Raw genomic sequence first — 22,554 nt, 5'->3', positions numbered from 1 at the left:
TCAGCGAAATCTAACAAGCTGACGTCTACGATGGGAGTATTGTCAATAATTATGCAGAAGGTTTTCTTCCTCCATCTGATTATTCATTTTCCTTTCACTTCTATTTCATACTCACCCCTGCACTAAAAAGAACATTCGGTCAAAGACCTCCTCTTAAGAAATTTAATCTGTATTGTCTGACAACTGTGTAAGTGATATTTTAAGCTATAGAGTAAACACTTAAACGGCTCAGCGCTGAGAGGGTAGTTTCATCTTAACTTGCGTTCTTGAGCTACATCAGTCCCCGCCAACGAACTGTATTCTTCCTCGGCTGTTTTAAAGATCGCCAATACAGAAATGGATGCAAAGAGGAACGTCCGCACGAAATCTACTGAAAAGATCAGCAGAATTTCTGTGGCTATTTCACTAACTTCTTTGACTCTTGTGAGTCAAATTTGATGGTCTAGTTAATATTTTCAAATCAGCCTTCATTTGCAATTCCTTTTTTGAACTTCGTGTATCGTTATTCTCCGGAACAAAGACAACGTGCGAAAAACTTCAGAGGGAAGTTTCAGGCTTACGGTCATCCCCAAAACATTTTGTCGAAGATATTATATTCATTCCAAGACAAGTGTTGAGCTCTCAGCCTCATTTGACTCTAATTACGCAGCTTTAATGATAAATCAGCTTAGCTTCAAGAGGTAATCTGTCTCAGCGAAATTTAATGAGCTGACGTCTACGATGGGAGTATTGTCAATGAGTATGCAGACGTTTTTCTTCCTCCATCTGATTATTCATTTTCCTTTCACTTCTATTTCATACTCACCCCTGCACTAAAAAGAACATTCTGTCAAAGACCTCCTCTTAAGAAATTTAATCTGTATTGTCTGACAACTGCGTAAGTGATATTTTAAGCTATAGGGAGTACACTTAAACAGCTCAGCGCTGAGAGGGTAGTTTCATCTTAACTTGCGTTTTTGAGCTACATCAGTCCCCGCCAACGGACTATATTCTTCCTCGGCTGTTTTAAAGATCGCCAATACAGAAATGGATGCAAAGAGAAACGTCCGCACGAAATCTACTGAAAAGATCAGTAGAATTCCCTTGGCAATTTCAGTGACTTCTTTGACTCTTGTGACACTGTTGTTTATGAGGATCGAGTTTGTGTACAACAATTCGAAAGCGCTGGAAATAAGGCTTGAAAACCGAATTCAGCGGATTGACGATGACCTGAAAACTAACATAGAGAGAATAGTGAAGAAAAGGTTACAAATTTATGAAACTGCATCTACAACAAGGAGAAAGGAAAGGCTTGATGTTATCTCTAGTAAGTCATTTGTTACACGTGCCTTAGATCTGTTAGCTTTTAATAACCAACATGAAACTGCATTGCAGCACAAAGTGATTTATCGTTCATTTGCCTCTCAATTCTATAAACAGAATACTCGCTATAATTCTCCTGCCGTTGATTGTGAAATAAGACAGAGCGAAAACATATCTTAAGTTGTATTTTATTTGTATGTTATCCTTCTGCCAAGGGTATTTTTGGAAAAGGTCAAACTCAACTGACGCTTAAAATCTCAATTATTTTCTTTTTTCACAAGCTTTATGCGAAAGAACACGCTTAAGGTAATCAAAAAGTTTTTGCTATCGTTTCTCTTTACTCAAGAAACTGTATGGTTATCGAAAACATCTGCTTTAACATATTACGGTAATGTAGGGTGACATGCATTCGTGCGTCAGGCCACCGAAGAATGCAAATTGGATCAGGTACCATGTTGAACCAAATCGAAGTTATGACTCCTAATGTTTTGACTTCCTGAAACATAGCAGCATACATCCGAATTATCTTACACTAATGTGTTTGATCACCGCTAATTTTTAGCACCGAAATTTTCATGACAGTAGAATTGTTACTTATATCTTACGAACAGAACTTTGAGCAAGATGCTCAATGAGCTTACTTGAAATCTCGCACCTGAAAAGTCTCAAGACTAGAGGCGGCTTCAGACAGTCCTCGGGCTATTTTCCAAAAAAATGTATAGACGTCCAAGGTTCCTTAGTTTATGAATTTTTTTTGTTCTTTAACTCTGACTCCATTTCATGTTCATATATTCATTTTTGCACCGATTTTGTGAGAATATTAATGTTTTAACATTTGCATATTCCTCTTTTGTTGCTACTTTCCATTTTCTTTCTCTTCACCGAAAACATCGATTGACAAACGACTACATCAATTAAGATTATTCTTTCGCACTTTAAAATGCATTATTTCATTAATCCCATAAGAAATATTTGTTATCGTAACTTCTACAGGTTTTGATAGCAAAGTTGGAGGTGTGTTATCAGTTATCCGTGATCATCAAAGAGAGAGAAGAAATGTTGCTGCAGGAACAATAACTCTGCAGCAAGTCCGCCAGGAAATTAACAACAAGTTCAATAAATCCTGCAACAACAAGATTTGTCAGACAGGACCTCCAGGTCCTCCAGGTGCCATCGGGTATCCAGGGTACAAAGGAGAAAAAGGAGCCACAGGGAAAACCGGCTCAAGAGGCCCTCCAGGTCCAATCGGGGCTCCAGGCATGAGTGGCAAAAGAGGACCTGTGGGACCTCGGGGAGTAAAAGGCGACAAGGGCGACAGAGGGTCAATTGGAGCACCCGGGATTAGAGGAGAGACTGGAACAAAGGGTCGTCAAGGACAACAAGGATCTATTGGCTTAAAAGGAAGCAAAGGCAGCAGAGGATTGGTTGGTATTCAGGGACCAAAAGGAGAATGTGTCTTTCCACTGAAGATCAGTGTATATCCAGTATCTCAGGAAGTCTTTGTGGACGAGCCTGTAATATTTTACTGTTGGGTTCAAGGCCATCTGTCGTCCAAGATAAAGTGGCGTAAACTTGGCGGTACTCTATCTAATGCTACTGTGGAAGATGGTGCGCTTCGAATAAGCAACGTACAAAGGTCACATGCTGGGTCGTACATGTGTACAGCTCACACTGGTTTGGGAATGTTCCGAATAATAAGCAGATTGCACATAAAAGGTAAGATCTTTTACTTTTGAGCGACTCTCAGCTTTGCTTTTAGTTCTTCGAAATGTTAGAAGATCAGTGCCGTTTGTTTTCAGAATCAGATAATGCCCCTTCTCGAATTACGATGTTTATTCAGGTCTATTGATCAAGACTTTTCTAATACCAAGAAAATATAACGTGAATGATTCTGGCGCATCTTGATTACGTTAAAGCTGCTTGTCAAAGAGAGAAATGATTATGATAAGCTTTGTCTCGCCATCTTCAGCTCAGACTTTTGAGATCTTCTCCACATTTGTTCTATGACTAATAAATTGATTTTTTTTCCCTCAGAACCACCTACATTTACCAACAGGCCCCCAACATTCGTCGGTGCATTTCAAAGATCAAATGTAACCCTGTGCTGCGAAGCCTCAGGCTCTCCTCATCTAAACGTTGAGTGGTACCAGGGCCAAAAGTCTTCTGACTCATTTCCTGTTTTTCAGAAAGATGGATGTCTTCGTATTAAAATGGGTGAAGAAAACGTATATTTCATTTGCCGAGCTAAAAACACCTACGGATTGGTAGAGACAATAACCTTGGTGATTGCAGAAAAATTGGGAGGTATTATTTATTAGTTACTTTTGCTGCAGAGCTTTAAAAATATGTAAGTGGAAAGTTGTATCATTTGTCTTAATAGCACGATATGTTTGTTGAATGGATCCAGCATTTGAAAAATATCCCAAACCGCACTTGGTCAGCTCATGGTGTAGAGCGCCGGACTGCCTTGCGGAAGATCGAGGGTTCCACACTCAGGGTCTTAAAATAACTGAGGAGAACGTGCTGCCGCTACTATGACATTTGCTATGGTTAAACACTTTGGTTCTCTCGGAAAAAGACGATAAACTCCTACGCCGCTCTGTACTGGTTAGCAGTGGACGTTGATAAACTCACGCACTTCTCGCAAAGAGTAGCAAACATATCTCCCGGTGTTGTGCTCTGGCCTGGTTATTATTTATACCAGCCCCATTTAACAAGCTTGAAGCTGAAATGGGCCGACAAGTCTAATTATCGCTAATAAATAAATTAATACAGTAAAGAAATAGGAAAACATCTGCTGCTATTTGTGCTAATTCACTCTCATTTGGTATTAAATTGTGTTCCGGCATCAAAACCGAAGTTGATCCCTTTTTAATTGAACAATTAAAACAGGTTTTAATATCTTTCTTTTTCAGGTTTGGAGCAATCAGTAATACTGACACATAATGTTCATTACCTGCACAATTTGAAAATTTGGTTAAACCTTGATGTGCAGAGCCAGTCCTCGTACTGGACGCGCTGCTGGCGAGCATCAATTGATGGTTGGGCCAGTACTACCTTCCACTCAAAGTGTGACAACAAAGGGCCCACAATAACCATTATCCGTGTGGAAAAATACATCTTTGGTGGATACACCAGCACATCATGGGGTAAATGAATCATTGAATGCTTTCGCTTTATTTTTTCACTCCATTGAAACATGCATCCACTTTTTATCATTTGAAACTACATGTGGTTACTTATTTTCCAGAACTGATGTAAGCGACATAGTCTGTCCTCCAAAATAACTTGAACCTGAAAAGAAACTCTGACATAAAGTTTCTGTTGTCTGATTATCTGATCGGAATTAAATTTTGACACAAGATCATACTCCATTAGGAAAAGCTGTTCCCTATATTTACGCAATAACTTCTTCTACCATAGAGAAAGGTTGAAGTCAAAAGGAAATGGAAAATATATTCAATAGCTTTTCGTTTTATTGTTGTTATTAACTGGTAAACACAATTCCTCGACCGTTTTAAATGTTCCTCTGGCCAAGTGTTACAAATATTCACCTTCATCTCAGTTTACTGAAATAGTTTGTGACTCTTTTTTTCCATTTTGCTTATTAGTTTCCCATTGTGTACGCCTGTACAGTTCAAAGGCCTTTCTTTTCTCACTGGTTAACAAGCCAGGCTGGGCACCAGTGAAACTGCCTCAAACAGGACAGTATAGTTCTAGTCGCTATTCCATATACAGTTGTCCAGGCTATGGACCCATCTTTGGTGGAGGAAACGATATCAACATTAAGAACCACGCCTCATCCAACACAAATTCCTACACAAACCTTGGATACACCTACAGTCCACCATCTGGCCACAGTTATGGCAGCTCCTTCACCAAATCATTCCTGGCTGGAAGTTACAATTTTCAACCCGATGAAATTGAAGTGTTTTATGAAAGTACTTGAAACAAACGAAGTGAAGTAGCGATGACATTTAAAACTCCTGTTTACACCTATTTACCAACAATCGAAGCAGACTTTTCTGTCTGAGTTACCTGTGGGCTAAGGTCACAAACTGAGATAAAGCTTGGACAGATCAGTTTAGGTAGTAGCACTAAACTGTGCTATTATATATACAGGTATCATCGTTTTTAGTCTTTGGAGAGAGTTCGCAAATTGATCAAAGTGAACTCGTGATCAAAGTGAACTCGTGGATAAACTGTGAAGAATATTATAAGAATAGGCAGTGATTGTACTAAGCTGTCAATAAATCTGTGATTCCAAGATACAGAATCAAGCCATCATCTCCAAATTGATCCGCTTTATTTAACATTTATTTCGACCTGATGAAGTTGACGTGTTTTATGAAGCTACTTGAAGCAAACAAATTCCTATTTACTGACGATGGAGACAGCGTTTCCTGTGGCTTGTGGCCACAAAGATCAAACTTGAACAGATCAGGTTAGGTAATAGCACAAAACTTAGCAATTATGTATACGGATACCATCATATTTAGTCGTATGCGGAGAGTACGAAAATAATATGTAAGCTCTCCCCAGCCTCATTTGGCCGTGCTAACGCTACGAAATTTGCTCATCGAATTCCCATATCCACAAGCAAAAAAGGGCGAGATTTCTGTCTATTTTGCTATTAGAGGTACAATAAAATCGAACGAAAAGGATAGTTTGATTCTAATTGAATATTTCTTGCATGATGATATTATCGTGTTGCGCAGTATTTTTCCAAGCCTCATAGGGGCGAGGGAAAATATGAGCAATGGGCGAAATGTCAAGTTGTATTATTTTTCAAACCATCAATGGAGAAATTTATACTTGTACTATCATCCCATTTTCTATTATTTCTGTGTGACCTTTGTGTTGCTCAGCTTTCAGTCCGTGCTTTTGCCCTCTTCTACAATGTAAGGTCCTGGTATATTTTGTACGTTCCGTTGCCCTTATATGGTAAATGACGTCATAATGAATAAGATGCTGAGATCCATTATACATTATACGTTAAATGGCAAAGGCGTCAATTTGAGTTTTTGTCTATAACAGGTCTGCGCAAGTACTACTTCAAAATATCACATTGCAAACTACGTTCACGTTAAAGTTTTTATTTGTGAAATTCTTTGCTTTGCTTTGACCTAATCCAAACACTGTTCTAAGTTCTAATATAGGGACTTGATCTTACTGACCAAAGCCATTCTGTGAGACATAGCCTGGAAGAATGACTCACCCACTTACCTTCATCATAGTTTTAGTCCTAACACTGTATTACCCCTGCTACCCACCAGAAATATCAAAATATGTTTGAAAAACATTCAAAGAGCATTTGCGATAGTGCTTCGTGTAGAGTAGTCTGTAAGGTGATTTCTAAAAACTTGAGTCAAATTTGATGGTTTAGTTAATATTTTCAAATCAGCCTTCATTTGCAATTCCTTCTTTGAACTTCGTGCATCGTTATTCTCCGGAACAAAGACAACGTGCGAAAAACTTCAGAGGAAAGTTTCAGGCTTACGGTCATCCCCAAAACATTTTGTCGAAGATATTATATTCATTCCAAGACAAGTGTTGAGCTTTCAGCCTCATTTAACTCTAATTACGCAGCTTTAATAAAAAATCAGTCTAGCTTCAAGAGGTAATCTGTCTCAGCGAAATTTAATAAGTTGACGTCTACGATGGGAGTATTGTCAATGAGTATGCAGACGTTTTTCTTCCTCCATCTGATTATTCATTTTCCTTTCACTTCTATTTCAGACTCACCCCTGCACTAAAGAGAACATTCGGTCAAAGACCTCCTCTTAAGAAATTTAATCTGTATTGTCTGACAACTGTGTAAGTGATATTTTAAGCTATAGGGAGTACACTTAAACAGCTCAGCGCTGAGAGAGTAGTTTCATGTTCACTTGCGTTTTTGAGCTACATCAGTCCCCGCCAACGAACTATATTCTTCCTCGGCTGTTTTAAAGATCGCCAATACAGAAATGGATGCAAAGAGGAACGTCCGCACGAAATCTACTGAAAAGATCTGCAGAATTTCCGTGGCTATTTCAGTAACTTCTTTGACTCTTGTAACATTTTTGTTTATGAGGATCGAGTTTGTGTACAACAATTCGAAAGCGCTGGAAATAAGGCTTGAAAACCGAATTCAGCGGATTGACGATGACCTGAAAACTAACATAGAGAGAATAGTGAAGAAGAGGTTACAAATTTATGAAATTGCATCCAAAACAAGGAGAAAGGAAAGGCCTGATGTTATCTTTAGTAAGTCATTGCCTCAGATCTGTTAGCTTTTAATAACCAACGTTACACTGCATCACAGCACAAAATGATTTATCGTTCATTTGCCTCTCAATTCAATAAACAGAATAATCGCTATAATTCTATTGCCGTTGATTGTCAAAGAAGACAGAGCGAAAATATATCTTAAGTTGTACTTTATTTGTATGTTATCCTTCTCCCAAGGCTATTTTTGGAAAAGGTCAAACTCAACTGACGCTTAAAATCTCAATCATTTTCTTTTTTCACAAGCTTTATGCGAAAGAACACGCTTAAGGTAATCAACAAGTTTTTGTTATTGTTTTTCTTTACTCAAGAAACTGTATGGTTATCGAAAACATCTGCGTTCACATATTACGGTAATGTAGGGTGACATGCATTCGTGCGTCAGGCCACCGAAGAATGCAAAGTTATGACTCCCACTGTTTTGACTTCCTGAAACACAGCAGTATACATTCTAATTATCTTACACTGATGTGTTTGATCACAGTAGAATTGTTAATTATATCTTACGAACAGAACTCTGAGCACGATGCTAATGAGCTTACTTGAAATCTCGCACCTGAAAAGTCTCAAGACTAGAGGCAGCTCCAGACAGTCCTCGGGCTAATTTCCAAAAAAATGAATAGACGTCCAAGGTTGCTTTTATGAAATTTTTTTTTCTTTAATTCTGACTTGATTTAATGCTGAGTTATTCATTTTTGCACCCATTTTGTGAGCATATGAATGTTTTAACATTTGTGCATTTCTCTTTTGTTTTTACTTTCTCTTTTCTTTCTCTTCACCGTGAACATCGATTGATAAACGACTACATCAATTCTGCTCATTCTTTCGCACTTTAAAATGCATTACTTCATTAATCCCATAAGAAATATTTGCTATCGTAACTTCTACAGGTTTTGAAAGCAAAGTTGGAAGGGTGTCATCAGTTATCCGTGATCATCAAAGAGAGAGAAGAAATGTTGCTGCAGGAACAATAACTCTGCGGCAAGTCCGCCAGGAAATCAACAGCAAGTTCAATCAGTCCTGCAATGTAAACAACAAGATTTGTCAGACAGGTCCTCCAGGTCCTCCAGGTGCCATCGGGTTTCCAGGGTACAAAGGAAATAGAGGAGCCAGAGGAAAAACCGGCTCAAGAGGACCTCCGGGTGCTATCGAGACTTCAGGCGCAAGTGGCAAAACAGGACCTGTGGGACCTCGTGGAGTAAAAGGCGACAAGGGCGACAGAGGGTCAATTGGAGCACCCGGGATTAGAGGAGAGACTGGAACAAAGGGTCGTCAAGGACAACAAGGATCTATTGGCTTAAAAGGAAGCAAAGGCAGCAGAGGATTGGTTGGTATTCAGGGACCAAAGGGACAATGCGTTGTTCCACTAAAGATCAATGTATATCCAGTATCTCAGGAAGTCTTTGTGGACGAGCCTGTAATATTTTACTGTTGGGTTCAAGGTCATCTTTCGTCCAAGATAACGTGGCGTAAACTTGGAGGTACTCTATCTAATGCTACTGTTGAAGATGGTGCGCTTCGAATAAGCAACGTACAAAGGTCACATGCTGGGTCGTACATGTGTACAGCTCACACTGGTTCGGGAATGTTCCGAATAATAAGCATGTTGCACATAAAAGGTAAGGTCTTTTACGTTTGAGCCATTTTCAGCTTTGCTTTCAGTTGTTCGAAATGTTAGGAGATCATTGCTGTTTGTTTTGAGAATCAGATAATGCCCCTTCTCGAATCATCATGGTTATTCAGGTCTATTAATCAAGACTTTTCTACAACCAAGAGAATATAACCTAAATGATTCTGGCGCACCTTGATTACGTTAAAGCTGCTTGTCAAAGAGTGGAAATGATTATGATAAGCTTTGTCTCGCCATCTTTAGTTCAGGCTTTTAAGATCTTCACCACGTTTTTTTTTATGGCTGTTAAATTGATTTTTTCCTTCCTCAGAACCACCTAAATTTACCAACAGGCCCCCTACATTCGTCGGTAGATTTCCAGGAACAAATGTGACCCTGTGCTGCGAAGCCTCAGGCTCTCCTCGTCCAAACGTTGAATGGTACCAGGGCCAAAAGTCTTCTGTCTCATTTCCTCTTTTTCAGAAAGATGGATGTCTTCTAATTAAAATGGGTGAAGAAAACGTAGATTTCATCTGCCGGGCTAAAAACAGCTTCGGATTGGTAGAGACAACGACCTTGGTGATTGCAGAAATATTGGGAGGTATTATTTATGAGTTGCTTTTGCCGCAGAGCCTTAAAAATATGTAGATGGAAGATATTATCACTTGTCTTAATAGCACGATATGTTTGTTGTATGGATCCAGCATTTGAAAAATATCCCAAAACCGCACTTGATCGGCTCATGGTGCAGAGCACCGGACTGCTGTGCGGAAGATCGAGGGTTCCACACTCAGGGTCTTAAAATAACTGAAGAGAAGGTGCTGCCGCTACCTAGACATCTGCAAGAAGTTAAACATTTTAGTCCTCTCGGATAAAGATGATAAACTCCTACGTCTCACTGTACTTAATAGCAGTAGACGTTAATGAACCCACGCACTTCTCGCAAAGAGTAGCCAACATGTCTCCCAGTGTTATGCTCAGGCCTGGTTATTATTTATACCAGCCCTATTTAACAAGCTTAAAGCTGAAATGGGCCGACAAGTCTAACTATCGCTAATAAATAAATTAATACAGTAAAAAAATAGAAAAACATCTGCTGCTATTTGTGCTAATTCAATCTCATTTGGTATTGAATTGTGTTCCGGCATCAAAACCGAAATTGATCCCTTTCTAATTAAACGATTAAAACAGGCTGTAATATCTTTCTTTTTCAGGTTTGGAGCGATCAGAAATACTGACATATAATGTTCATTACTTGCGCACTTTGAGAATTTGGTTAAACCCTGTTGTGCAGAGCCAGTCCTCTTACTGGGAGCGCTGCTGGCTAGCATCAGTGGACGGTTGGGCCAGCACTACCTTCCACTCAAAGTGTGACAACAAAGGGCCGACAGTGACTATTATTCGTGTGGGAAAATACATCTTTGGTGGATACACCAACACATCATGGGGTAAGTAAATCATTGAATGCTTTCACTTTATTTTTTCATTTCATTAAAACATGCCTCCACTTTTTATTTGAAACTGCATGCGGTTACTTATTTTCCAAAACTCATGTAAGCGACATAAAGTCTCTCCTCTAAAATAACTTGAACCTGAAAAGAAACTCTGGTATAAAGTTTGTGTTGTCTGATTATCTGATTGGAATTGAATTTTGAGACAAGATCGTGCTCGATTAGGAAAAGCTGTTCCCTGTATTTACGCAATCATTTCTTCTACCATAGAGGAAGGTCAAAGTCAAACGGGTGGTAGAAAGTTCATTCAACAACTTTTCCTTTTATTGTTGTTATTAACTGGTAAACGCAACTTCACGGCCGTTTCAAATTTTCCTCTAGCCAAGTGTTACAAATATTCACCTTCATCTCCGTTTACTGAATTAGTTTGTGACTCGTTTTTTACCATTTCGTTTATTAGTTTCCAATTGTGGATACCAGTACAGTTCAAAGGCCTTTTTGTTCTCATTGGTTAACATGCCAGGCTTGACACCAGTGAAACTTTTTCAAAACGCACTGCATAGTTCAGGTCGCTATTCCATATACAGTTGTTCAAGCTACGGACCCACATTTGGTGGAGGAAACGATATTTACATTGCCAGCTACGCCTCATCCAGCTCAAAATCTTACTCGAACCTCGGATACACCTACCGTTCACCACCCGGCCACAGTTACAGCAGCTCCTCCCATTCATTCCTGGCTGGAAGTCGCAGTTTTAAACCCGATGAAGTCGAAGTGTTTTATGAAACTACTTGAAACAAACGAACTGAAGTAACGATGATATTCAAAGCTCCTCTTTAGACCTATTTACCAACAATCCAGACAGACGTTTCTGTCTGGGTTACCTGTGGGTTAAGACCACAAACTAAGATAAACTTTTAACAGACCAGTTGAGGTAGTAGCGCTGAACTATCTAATTATGTAAACAGTTATCACTGATCATTTTTAGTCGTTGGAGAGAGTGCGCAAATTGATCAAAGTGACGCTATGTTGAACTCGTGCATAAACGGTGCAGAATATTATAAGAATATGCAGTAATTGTGCTAAACTGTCGATTATTATGCGATTCCAAGATACGGAGTCAAGCCATTATCTCCAAATTGATCCGCTTTATATGACAATCGATCCGCCATCTTTAAGAAGATATATGCAATGTATTTCGACCTGATGAAGTTGAAGTGTTTTATGAAACTACTTGGGGCAAACGAATTCCTATTTACTGAAAATCGAGACAGGGTTGTCTGTGGCTCATAGTCACAAAGATAAAGCTTGAACTAATCAAGTTAGGTAACAGCACTAAACTGTTCAATTATGTATACGGATGTTGGCATTTTTAGTCGTAGGTAAGGGTACAATAATAAGATGTGTGCTCTTCCCAGACTCCTTTGACCGTGCTAACGCCACGAAATTTGCATATCGGATCTCCTGAGATCCTCATATCCACAAGTAAAAAAGGGCCAGGTTTGTGTGACCTTTGTTATTAAAGGTACTGTAAAATCGCTCGAAAAGGACATTTAAATTCCATTGAATTTTTCTTGCACGATAATATTTGCGAGTTGAGAAGTATTTTTCCGAGCTCCGTAGGGGAGAGGGAAAATACATGAGCAATGGGCGAAATGTCAGTTCGTTGTCTGAGTTTAGGTTTACTACTACACTTCTAGTTATTCCGATGGACATGGATGGACTCCATTGGATTCCATCCGACGAATGGATATCGATGGAGTCCATCGGACAACATTTCTACCCTCCCCAATATTTATCTGACTCCCGGTATTCTTTCCCGTCATGACTTCCGGTTATCTTACTTCCGTAGGAAGGTGTCACCAATAGAATTTTGCCTATTCCATAACCACGGATAACCACGTTTTCCATCGGAATCCATTGGTGTGTATTTGACATGCATGGAGGGAGGAATAAAGGAAAATTTGACAATCATTTGATTTGCTTCAATTTGTATTTTGAAGATTCATACACGAAGCTACCAAATCTAAAGATTTCCCGACGCGGATATGATTTCGGGACTTAATACATATTGTTCAAAGGTTTCCTCCATCAGAGATACACACTCTGTACTATCACATATCAGTCATTAAAAAAATACCTGGATATTTAAATCAAATAACCGAAATACTCAACCACATCAACAGACTTCTTTAACAATTAAAAAAAAAAAAGAAAAGGTGGGTATAGATAATTTCGTCGAGCAAGTTCCAACGGACTCATTGAATGAACAGTTTTGTTTGAAATAGAGATACTTTTTTATTGGTTATTAAACATCCCTTTATTTATTTTTCTCCGGGGGTTGCACAGTAAGTTGTTTGACTCAATAGTTGACAGAGAGATTTGGCTAATTGTGAAAATACTGTCAAGAGGTCAAAATAACTGTTTGGGCCGCATTGTATATACCGTTTACGGCGTGCAAACGTACAGAATGTTATAACAGAAAGCTGAAGAAACAGAAAACTACTAGGAGAAACCCGGTTACGGAATGTTACGGACTTGAGTCAGGAAACTAAGTCGAGTGCATCAAGTCGATGCTGGTTGATAGGCTTTACGCATCGATTAGTTCCTTGATCAAAGTCCTGAGTGCAAGTGCTACAACCAAGACATTATAAACTGCTACAACCCAATAGTGCTGAAATATCACCAGCCATTATAAAAGTTGACAACAACGACAACAACAACAAAACCATTTTTATTAGTATTAGCAATGTATTGCATAGAAAATGACTACTTACAGCAACCATTTTTCTGCTAATTAGTATTGTAATAATAAGAGGGTACCAGCTCCTGGAATAACTACGCAGCTAAATATGAGAAGGAACTGGATTAAGGTAAATTGCATATTTATAGCGGAGGAAGAGTATGGCCAACACATACAAAAACTAGGTGAAAAACTACATTACACACGTAACAACAAAGAATTGTGGTACAATTTAACAATCTTTGAAGATCAAACCCTTGCTACAGTCTGAACACTTCTCTCAGAGATCAAAAGTGTTTCGTTTCACGTTTGTTTAATTTTATGATTATAGCATATCTATTCTTGGCCTCTGTGTAAATAACTTCTATGACCTTTGATGGTCTAGGCCATAAGCCCCAAACTTCAAACTTCTACTTAAATCTCCTCTGAACTTGCTTTATTTCACCCTTTAACTGCAAAGAGTGACCAAGACAGAATTTCTCATTACAGTATCAACACAGAATCAAGCAGACAAGTGAGGAGAAAAAAGAAGAATCTCAATCAGGGAACTACAAGTTGATCCAATACCAAATTCTCAGAATTGAAATCATAAGTATTTTATGGCAGACAGTAGGGAGAAATACTAACGAGATGTTGAGAGTTAAAGGTTAATAATAAATCATCGTCGCCTTAAGGGGTCATCTGTCTCAGAGAAATTTGAAAAACTGACATCAACGATGGGAGTATTGTCAATGAGTATTCAGACGTTTTTTTTCCTCCATCTGATTATTCATTTTCCTTTCACTTCTATTTCATACTCACCCCTGCACTAAAAAAATTTCTTTCTAAGACCTTTAAAGAAATTTAAGCTGTTTTGTCTGACAACTGTGTAAGTGATATTTTAAGATATCACGGGGTGCACTGAAACAGCTCAGCGCTGAGAGGGTAGTTTCATCTTCACTTGCGTTTTTGAGCTACATCAGTCCCCGCCAACGAACTATTTTCCTCCTGTATTAAAGATCGCCAATACAGAAATGGATGCAAAGAGGAACGGCTACACGATATCTAGTGAAAAGGTCAGCAGAATTTCCGTGGCTATTTCATTAACTTCTTTGACTCTTGTGACATTGTTGTTTATGAGGATCGAGTTTGTGTACAACAATTCGAAAGCGCTGGAAACAAGGTTTGAAAACCGAATTCAGCGGATTGACGATGACCTGAAAACAAACATGGATAGAATAGTGAAGAAGAGGTTACAAATTTATGAAACTGCATCCACAACAAGGAGAAAGGAAAGGCCTGATGTTATCTTAGGTGAGTTACTGGTTACACGTACCTCAGATCTGTGAGCTTTTAATAATCAACACTATACTGCATCACAGCACAAAATGATTTATCGTTAGTGTGCCTTTCAATACTATAAAACCGAACACTCGCCTTTTTAGCTATAATTCTGCTGCCTTTGATTGTGAAATAAGACAGCGAAAATCCATCTTCAATTGTCTTTTATTTGTATGTTATCCTTCTGCCAAGAGTATTTTTCGTAAAGGTCAAACTCAACTGACGCTTAAAATCTGAATTATTCTCTTTTTCTACAAGCTTTTTATGCGAAAAAATACGCTTTAGGTAATCAACAAGTGAACGTTTTCGTTATTGTGTCGCTTTACTCAAGAAACTGTACGGTTATCGAAAACATCTGCTTTCACTTTACGGTAATGTAGGGTGACATGCATTCCTGTGTCAGGCCACGGAAAAATGCAGATTGGATCAGGTTACATTTTGTTGAACCAAATCGAAGTTATAATTTCTACTGTTTTAACTTCCTGAAACAAAGCAGTCTACATTCTCATTTTCTTAGACTAATGTATCTGATCACCGCCAATTTTTGGCACCGAAATTTTGACGACAACAGAATTGTTAAACATATTTTGCGAACAGGCTGTGACTTTAAGCGCGATGCTCAATGAGTTTCCTTGAAATCTCTCAGCTGAAAAGTCCCAAGACTAAAGGCAGCTTCAGACAGTCCTCGGGATATTTTTCAACAAAATTTATAGAAGTAAAAGGTTCCTTTAATGAAAATATATTCCGGTCATAGCATTAATAAAATAAAAAGGTCTTTAGCTCTGACTCCATTTAATGTCGAGTTATCCATTTTGGCATCGATTTTATTAATGTTTTAACATTTGCTTATTTCTCTTTTGTCTTCATTTTTTCTTTTCTTTCTAGTCAAATCTGAAATAAACAAGAGCTATTGGCACCATGTTCAGTCTCTTCAAAACAGTAACAATCCTAAACGTTTCTGGACTTTCATAAAATCTAAGACGAAATCACGATCTATTCCACCTGAAGTATCCCTGGAGAACCAAAAGGCTTCAAACAGCTTCGATAAAGCTCAGCTATTCAACAACTTCTTCTCATCGGTTTTTATAGAGAGTCCTGGTATTCCTGAGAAGTTACGTGACGATCTTCAACCTTTTACTGATCAAGTCATCTCAAGTCTACATTGCTCTAAATCTGAGGTCGAGAAATTGCTCATTGGTTTAAACGTTACAAAAGCTCATGGTCCGGATGGGATATCAGCGCGTATGCTTCGCGAGGCTGCACCAGCTATATCAGAGTCCATGACAAATTTATTTAACTTTTCACTCCAATCTGGCACCTTGCCTGTGGAATGGAAATCTGCTCACGTCATTCCAATTTTCAAAAAGGGCCAAAAAGATCTAGTCAAGAATTATCGTCCTATCTCTCTTACGAGTCTGATTGTAAAGACCCTAGAAAGACTGATATACAATCGCATTTTTGGATTTATTGAATCAAATAATCTACTTAGTAGTCATCAATATGGCTTTCGTCCTGGATACTCCTGTACCTCTCAGTTGATACACCTTTTCCATGAATGGGCCAAAGCACTAGATAAACGCCTCTCTACCGATGTAATATTTCTGGACTTCGAAAAGGCCTTCGACTCAGTTCCTTATGACCGTCTTCTACTCAAACTAGAACGCTTTGGCATTACCGGCTCTCTACTTTCCTGGCTATCCAATTTTCTCCAAGGTCGATCTCAACGTGTTGTAATCGAGGGCTGCCAATCTGACTGGGCGCCTGTCACATCTGGTGTTCCACAGGGGAGCATTCTTGCCCCCCTGTTATTTATCCTATACGTCAATGACATCCCTGAATCTTTATCAAGTCCTGCAGAAATGTTTGCTGATGATATGTTAATCTATAATTACTGTACTCCATCTCAAACGTCCATCACTGCCCAGGAGAGTCTAGATAAAGTCACTGATTGTTGTGGCTCGTGGCTTTTAGGAACAAATGCTGACAAATGCGAGTCCATGAAGTTCACCAGGGCTAGAACTCCCTCTCCGTGCAACTATTCTATTAATAGCAAGCTACTTACCCAAGTATCTACACACAAACATCTTGGGGTAGTTCTTTCCAGTGATTTATCTTGGAAACCCCACGTACTGTCTGTTGTTGCAAGATCGAACAGATTATTGGGCTTACTCAAGCGGACATTTGGATCTCACTCTAGGGCTCTATTTACTGGTTATAGATCCATGATCCGTCCAATACTCGAGTACGCTTGTCAAGCGTGGAATCCTCACCAAGCATATCTCATTGAAAAACTTGAATGCGTGCAAAGGAACGTTACAAGATGGATCATTGATAAAGACACTCCGTATGAAGACCGACTGAAATCCTTGAAACTAGCGACACTAGTTCAGCGCAGAGAGTTTCTTAGTTTGGTTCAGCTTTTTAAGTTCATTAAAGGACACTCTTCTGTAAACACTAATAATTACATATCCTTCAGTAACAGGCAATCAAGAAAAAGTCATCAGTTTAAACTATATAAACCATTTAGCCGTACAGACATCTTTAAGTACTCTTTTTGGCACAGACATATCGACACATGGAACAGTTTACCGTCATCAGTAGTTGAACTTGACTCAATTAATGCTTTTAAGAAAGCTCTTAAATCAACTTTTTTTAACTAGGCCTATGACTAAAAATTAAATTATTCTATGTATTATACATTATTTAGTTATAATCTTAAACAAAATAGTTATCTTAGATATGTCCTCTTTATTTAGATTTCATATTTATATAGATATATGCCTGTATGTAAAATGTATCAGTATGTATATGTATATTGCATAGTATTAAATTTTTATATCTGGGGTATAGTTTACAATGAGGATTAAGTTCCTCCCTTCTATAACCCTTTTTTAATAATAATATGTTATATGTTATTATTTAAATAAAGTTGTTATATATATATATATATATATTCACAGTAAACATCGATTGATAAACGATTACATCAATTCAGCTTATTCTTTCGCATTTTAAAATGCATTATTTCATTGATCCCCTGAGAAATACTTGTTATCGTAACTTGTGCAGGTTTTGAAAGCAAAGTAGGAAGCGTGTCATCTGTTATCCGTGATTATCAAAGAGGGAGAAGAAATGTTGCTGCAGGAACAATAACTCTGCAGCAAGTCCGCCAAGAAATCAACAACAAACTCAATCAATCCTGCAGTGTCATTAACAAGATTTGTCAGACAGGACCTCCAGGTCCTCCAGGTGCCCTCGGCTATCCAGGGTACAAAGGAGAAAAAGGAGCGACAGGGAAAACCGGCTCACAAGGCCCCTCAGGTGCTATCGGGGCTCCAGGCGCGAGTGGCAAAAGAGGAGCTGTAGGACCTCAGGGAGTAAAAGGCGACAAGGGCGACAAGGGGTCCGTTGAAGCGCCTGGGATTAAAGGAGAGACTGGAACGAAGGGTCGTCAAGGAAAACAAGGATCTATTGGCTTAAAAGGAAGCAAAGGCAGCACAGGATTGGTTGGTATTCAGGGACCAAAGGGAGAATGTGTTGTTCCACTGAAGATCAGTGCATATCCAGTATCTCAGGAAGTCTTTGTGAACGAGCCTGTAATATTTTACTGTTGGATTCAAGGCCATCTGTCGTCCAAAATAACGTGGCGTAAACTTGGAGGTACTCTATCTAATGCTACTGCGGAAGATGGTGCGCTTCGAATAAGCAGCGTACAAAGGTCACACGCTGGGTCGTACATGTGTACAGCTCACACTGGTTTTGGAATGTTCCGAATATTAAGCAGATTGCATGTGAAAGGTAGGGTCTTTCAATTTTGAGCGATTTTCAGCTTTTGCATTCAGTTACTGAATAGGTAACGCTCCTAATATAATCATCATGGTTATTCAGGTCTATGAATCAAGACTTTTCTACAACCAAGAAAATATAAACTGAATATAACTTTTTGTGCCTGTTAAATTGGTTTTTTTCTTTCTTCAGAGCCACCTAAATTTACCAACAGGCCTCCTACAGTGGTCGGTGCAATTCCAGGAACTAATGTGACCCTCTGCTGCGAGGCCTCAGGTTCTCCTCGTCCAAACGTGGAATGGTTCCAGGCACAAAAGTCTTCCGTCTCATTTCCTGTTTTTCAGGAAGATGGATGTCTTCAAATTAAGATGGTTAAAGAAGACGTAGATTTCATCTGCCGGGCTAAAAACAGCTTCGGATTGGCGGAGACAACAACGACGATGATTGCAGAAGTGTTGGGAGGTATTATTTATTACTTTTGCTGCAAGGCTTTGAAAATATGTAGTTGAAAGGTAGTGTCACTTGTCTTAATAGCGCGATATATTTGTTAAATGGGTCCAGCATTTAAAAAATATCCCAAAACCACCCTTGGTTAGCTCAAGGTGTAGAGCGCCGGACTGCCGTGCGAAAGGTCCAGGGTTCCACACTCAGGATCTTAAAATAACTGGGGAGAATGTGCTGCCACTACCTTGACATCATCAAGTAGTTAAACATTGTAGTCTTCTCGGATAAAGACAATAAAACCCTACGTGTCTCTGTACTAGTAAGCAGGAGACTTTAAAGAACTCACGCACTTCTCGCAAAGAGTAGCGAACATATCTGCCAGTATTTATACCAGCCCTATTAAACAAACTTAAAGCTGAACTGGGCCAACAAGTCTAACTGTTGCTAATGAATAAATTAAATTTTACAGTAAAAAGATAGAAAAACATTTGCTGCTGTTTGTACTAGTTCATTCTCATTTGGGATTAAATTGTGTTCGGGGACCAAAACCGAAATTGATCCCTTTTTAATTGAGCAGTTAAAACCGGCTGAGGTATCTTTCTCTTTCAGATTTGAAGCAATCAGTAATACTGGCATATAATTATCATTACCTGCGCAATTTGAAAATTTGGTTAAACCCTGTTGTGCAGAACCAGTCCTCGTACTGGAAGCCCTGCTGGCGAGCATCCGTGGATGGTTGGGCCAGCACTACCTTCCACTCAAATTGTGACAACAAAGGGCCCACAGTGACCATTATCCGTGTGGGAAAATACATCTTTGGTGGATACACCAGCACGTCATGGGGTAAGTAAATCACTCAGTTGAATGCTTTCACTTTATTTTTTCACTTCATTGAAACATGCGTCCACTTTTTACTTTCTACATTTGAAACTATACCCACTTACTTGTTTTCCAGAACTCATGTAAGCGACTTAAAGTCTGTCCTCCAAAATAACTTAAACCTGAAAAGAAAGACTGGCATAAAGTTTCTGTTTTCTGATTATCTGATTGGAATTAAATTTTGACGCAAGATCATGCTCGATTAGTAAAAGATGTTCCCTGTATTTACACAATAATTTATTTTACCATAGAGAAAGGTTGAAGTCAAACGAGTGGTGGATAATTCATTCAATAACTTTTTCTTTTATTGTTGTTATTAACTAGTAAACGCAATTCCTCGACCGTTTTAAATTTTGCTCTGGCCAAGTGTTACAAATATTCACCTTCATCTCAGTTTCCTGAAATAGTTTGTGACTCTTTTTTACCGTTTTGTTTATTAGTTTCCAATTGTGAATCCCAGTACAGCCCAAAGGCCTTTTTGTTCTCATTTGTTAACAAGCCAGGCTTGGCACCGATGAAACTGTCTCAAACAGGAAAGTATAGTTATATTCGCCGTTCCATAAAAGGTTGTTCAAGCTATGGACCCACATTTGGTGGAGGATACGATATTAGAATTGCCAGTTACGCCTCATCCAACACAAATTCTTACTCAATCCTTGGATTCACCTACAGGCCACCATTCGGCTTCCCTTATCTCGACTCCAGCACCAGCTCATTCCTGGCAGGAAGTCAAAATTTTAAACTCGATGAAGTTGAAGTGTTTTATGAAAGTACCTGAATTAAACGAACTGAAGTGACGATGATATTAAAAACTCCTATTTAGGCCTATTTACTAACAATCGAGACAGACATTTCTGTCTGAGTTGCCTGTGAGTTAAGGCCACAAACTAAGATAAAGTTTGAACAGACCAGTTGAGGTAGTAGCGCTGAACGGTCCTATTATGTTAACAGGTATCATAATATTTAGTCGTTGGAGAGAGTGCGCAAGTTGATCAAAGTAACGCTATGGTGAACTCGTGCATAAACTGTGCAGAATATTGTAGGAGTGTGCAGTGATTGTTCCAACCTGTCAATTATTCTGTGATTCCAAGACACAGAATCAAGCCATTATCACCAAATTGATCCGCTTTATATAACAATCGGTCCGCCATCTTTAAGAAGATATATGCAACGTATTTTTGACCTGATGAAGTTGAAGTGTTTTATGAAACTACTTGAGGCAAACGAATTGCAATTTACTGACAATGGAGACAAGGATGCCTGTGGGTTATGGCCACAAAGATACAGCTTGAACAGATCAGGCTAGGTAATAGCACTAAACTTTTCAAATATGTATACGGATATTAGCATTTTTAGTCGTAGGTGAGGGCACAAAAATAAGATGAGTGCTTTTCCCAGACTCCTTTGACCGTGCCAACGCCACGAAATTTGCATATCGAATCTCCTGAGATTCTCATATCCACGATTAAAAAAGGGCCAGGTTTGTGTAAACTTTGTAATGAGGGGTACTATAAAATCGCTCGAGTAGCCAATTTAATTTTTCTTGCACGATAATATTTGCGAGTTGAGTAGTATTTTTCCGAGCTCCGTAGGGGAGAGGGAAAATATGAGCAATGGGCAAAACGTCAGTTCGTTGTCTGAGTTTAGGTTTACTACTACACTTCTAGTTATTCCGATGGACATGAATGGACTTCATTGGATTCCATCCGACGAATGGATATCGATGGAGTCCATCGGACAGCATTTCTGCCCTCCCCAATATTCATCTGACTTCCGGTACTCTTTCCCGTCGTGACTTCCGGTTATCTTACTTCCGTGGGAAGGTGTCACGAATAGAATTTTACCTATTCCATCGGAAAACCACGTTTTCCATCGGAATCCATTGGTGTGTATTTGACATGCATGGAGGGAGGAATAAGGGAAAATTTGACAATTATTTGATTTGCTTCAATTTGTATAGTGAAGATTCATACACGAAGCTACGAAATCTAAAGATTTCCCGACGCGACTAAGATTTCGGGACTTAATACATATTGTTCAAAGGTTTCCTCCGTCAAAGATACACACTCAGCACTATCACATATCAGTCATTAAGAAAGATCTGGATATTTAAATCAAATAATTGTAATACTCCACCACATCAACAGACTTCTTTAACAATGAAACGTAACAAAAATTGGGCTATTCTTTCAGCAAGATAATTTCGTCGGACAAGTTGCAACGTACTCAAATGAAAAGTTCTGTTTGAAATAGTGATAATTTTTTATAGGTTATTAATCCATTTATTCCCTTTTCTTCGGGAATTGGAGAGTAAGTTGTTTGACTCGGTAGATGACAAAGGGATTTGGCTAATTATGAAACTACTGTCAGGAGGTCGGAATAACTGTTTGGGCCACATTTTTACCGTTTACGGCGTGCACACATATAGAATGTTATAACAGAAAGCTGAAGAAACAGAAAACTACGAAGAGAAACACGATTACTTATATTTGGCGAAAGTGTATCCTTAAAGGAAAACATTCATTTTGGCATATTGTTCTTCTTGACACTCATGAATTAACAACAGATGTGATTCACCAATAGCACGTGTTCGAAATGTTGCGGACTTGAGTCAGGAAACTGGGTCGAGTGCATCAAGTCGAGGCTAGCAGGTAGGCTTTATGCATCGATTAGTTCCTTGATCAAAGTACTGAGTACACGTGCTACAACCAAGACTTAATAAACTGCTACAACCCAATAGTGTTAAAATATGA

General features: G+C 38.8%; 3 protein-coding genes across 3 annotated transcripts; all 3 read left to right on the top strand.

The window, feature by feature from the left end:
* The first annotated feature begins 897 nt into the window (after positions 1-897).
* On the top strand, positions 898-5,933 carry LOC149053816 (uncharacterized). The gene is made up of 5 exons (XM_089196143.1): positions 898-1,306; positions 2,296-3,018; positions 3,337-3,606; positions 4,218-4,451; positions 4,914-5,933. Exons 1-5 carry the CDS (start codon positions 1,027-1,029, stop codon positions 5,249-5,251), a joined length of 1,845 nt encoding a protein of 614 aa, XP_089052269.1. The 5' UTR covers positions 898-1,026; the 3' UTR covers positions 5,252-5,933.
* A 1,335-nt stretch (positions 5,934-7,268) lies between these two features.
* LOC149053815 (uncharacterized) lies at positions 7,269-12,176 on the top strand. The gene is made up of 5 exons (XM_089196133.1): positions 7,269-7,548; positions 8,460-9,188; positions 9,510-9,779; positions 10,393-10,626; positions 11,090-12,176. Exons 1-5 carry the CDS (start codon positions 7,269-7,271, stop codon positions 11,422-11,424), a joined length of 1,848 nt encoding a protein of 615 aa, XP_089052259.1. The 3' UTR covers positions 11,425-12,176.
* Positions 12,177-14,385: 2,209 nt separating this feature from the next.
* Positions 14,386-20,579, top strand: LOC149053814 (uncharacterized). The gene is made up of 5 exons (XM_089196125.1): positions 14,386-14,665; positions 17,762-18,490; positions 18,671-18,940; positions 19,532-19,765; positions 20,242-20,579. The coding sequence occupies exons 1-5, from the start codon at positions 14,386-14,388 to the stop codon at positions 20,577-20,579; spliced, it is 1,851 nt and encodes a 616-aa protein (XP_089052251.1).
* The last annotated feature ends 1,975 nt before the right edge of the window (positions 20,580-22,554 follow it).

The sequence above is a fragment of the Pocillopora damicornis genome, chromosome 1 (genome assembly GCF_964200805.1).
Source record: "Pocillopora damicornis chromosome 1, jaPocDami1.2, whole genome shotgun sequence".
In the NCBI taxonomy this organism is placed as follows: domain Eukaryota; kingdom Metazoa; phylum Cnidaria; class Anthozoa; order Scleractinia; family Pocilloporidae; genus Pocillopora; species Pocillopora damicornis.
The sequence above is the reverse complement of the archived record's forward strand: the minus strand, read 5'-3'. Positions and strand labels throughout refer to the sequence as shown.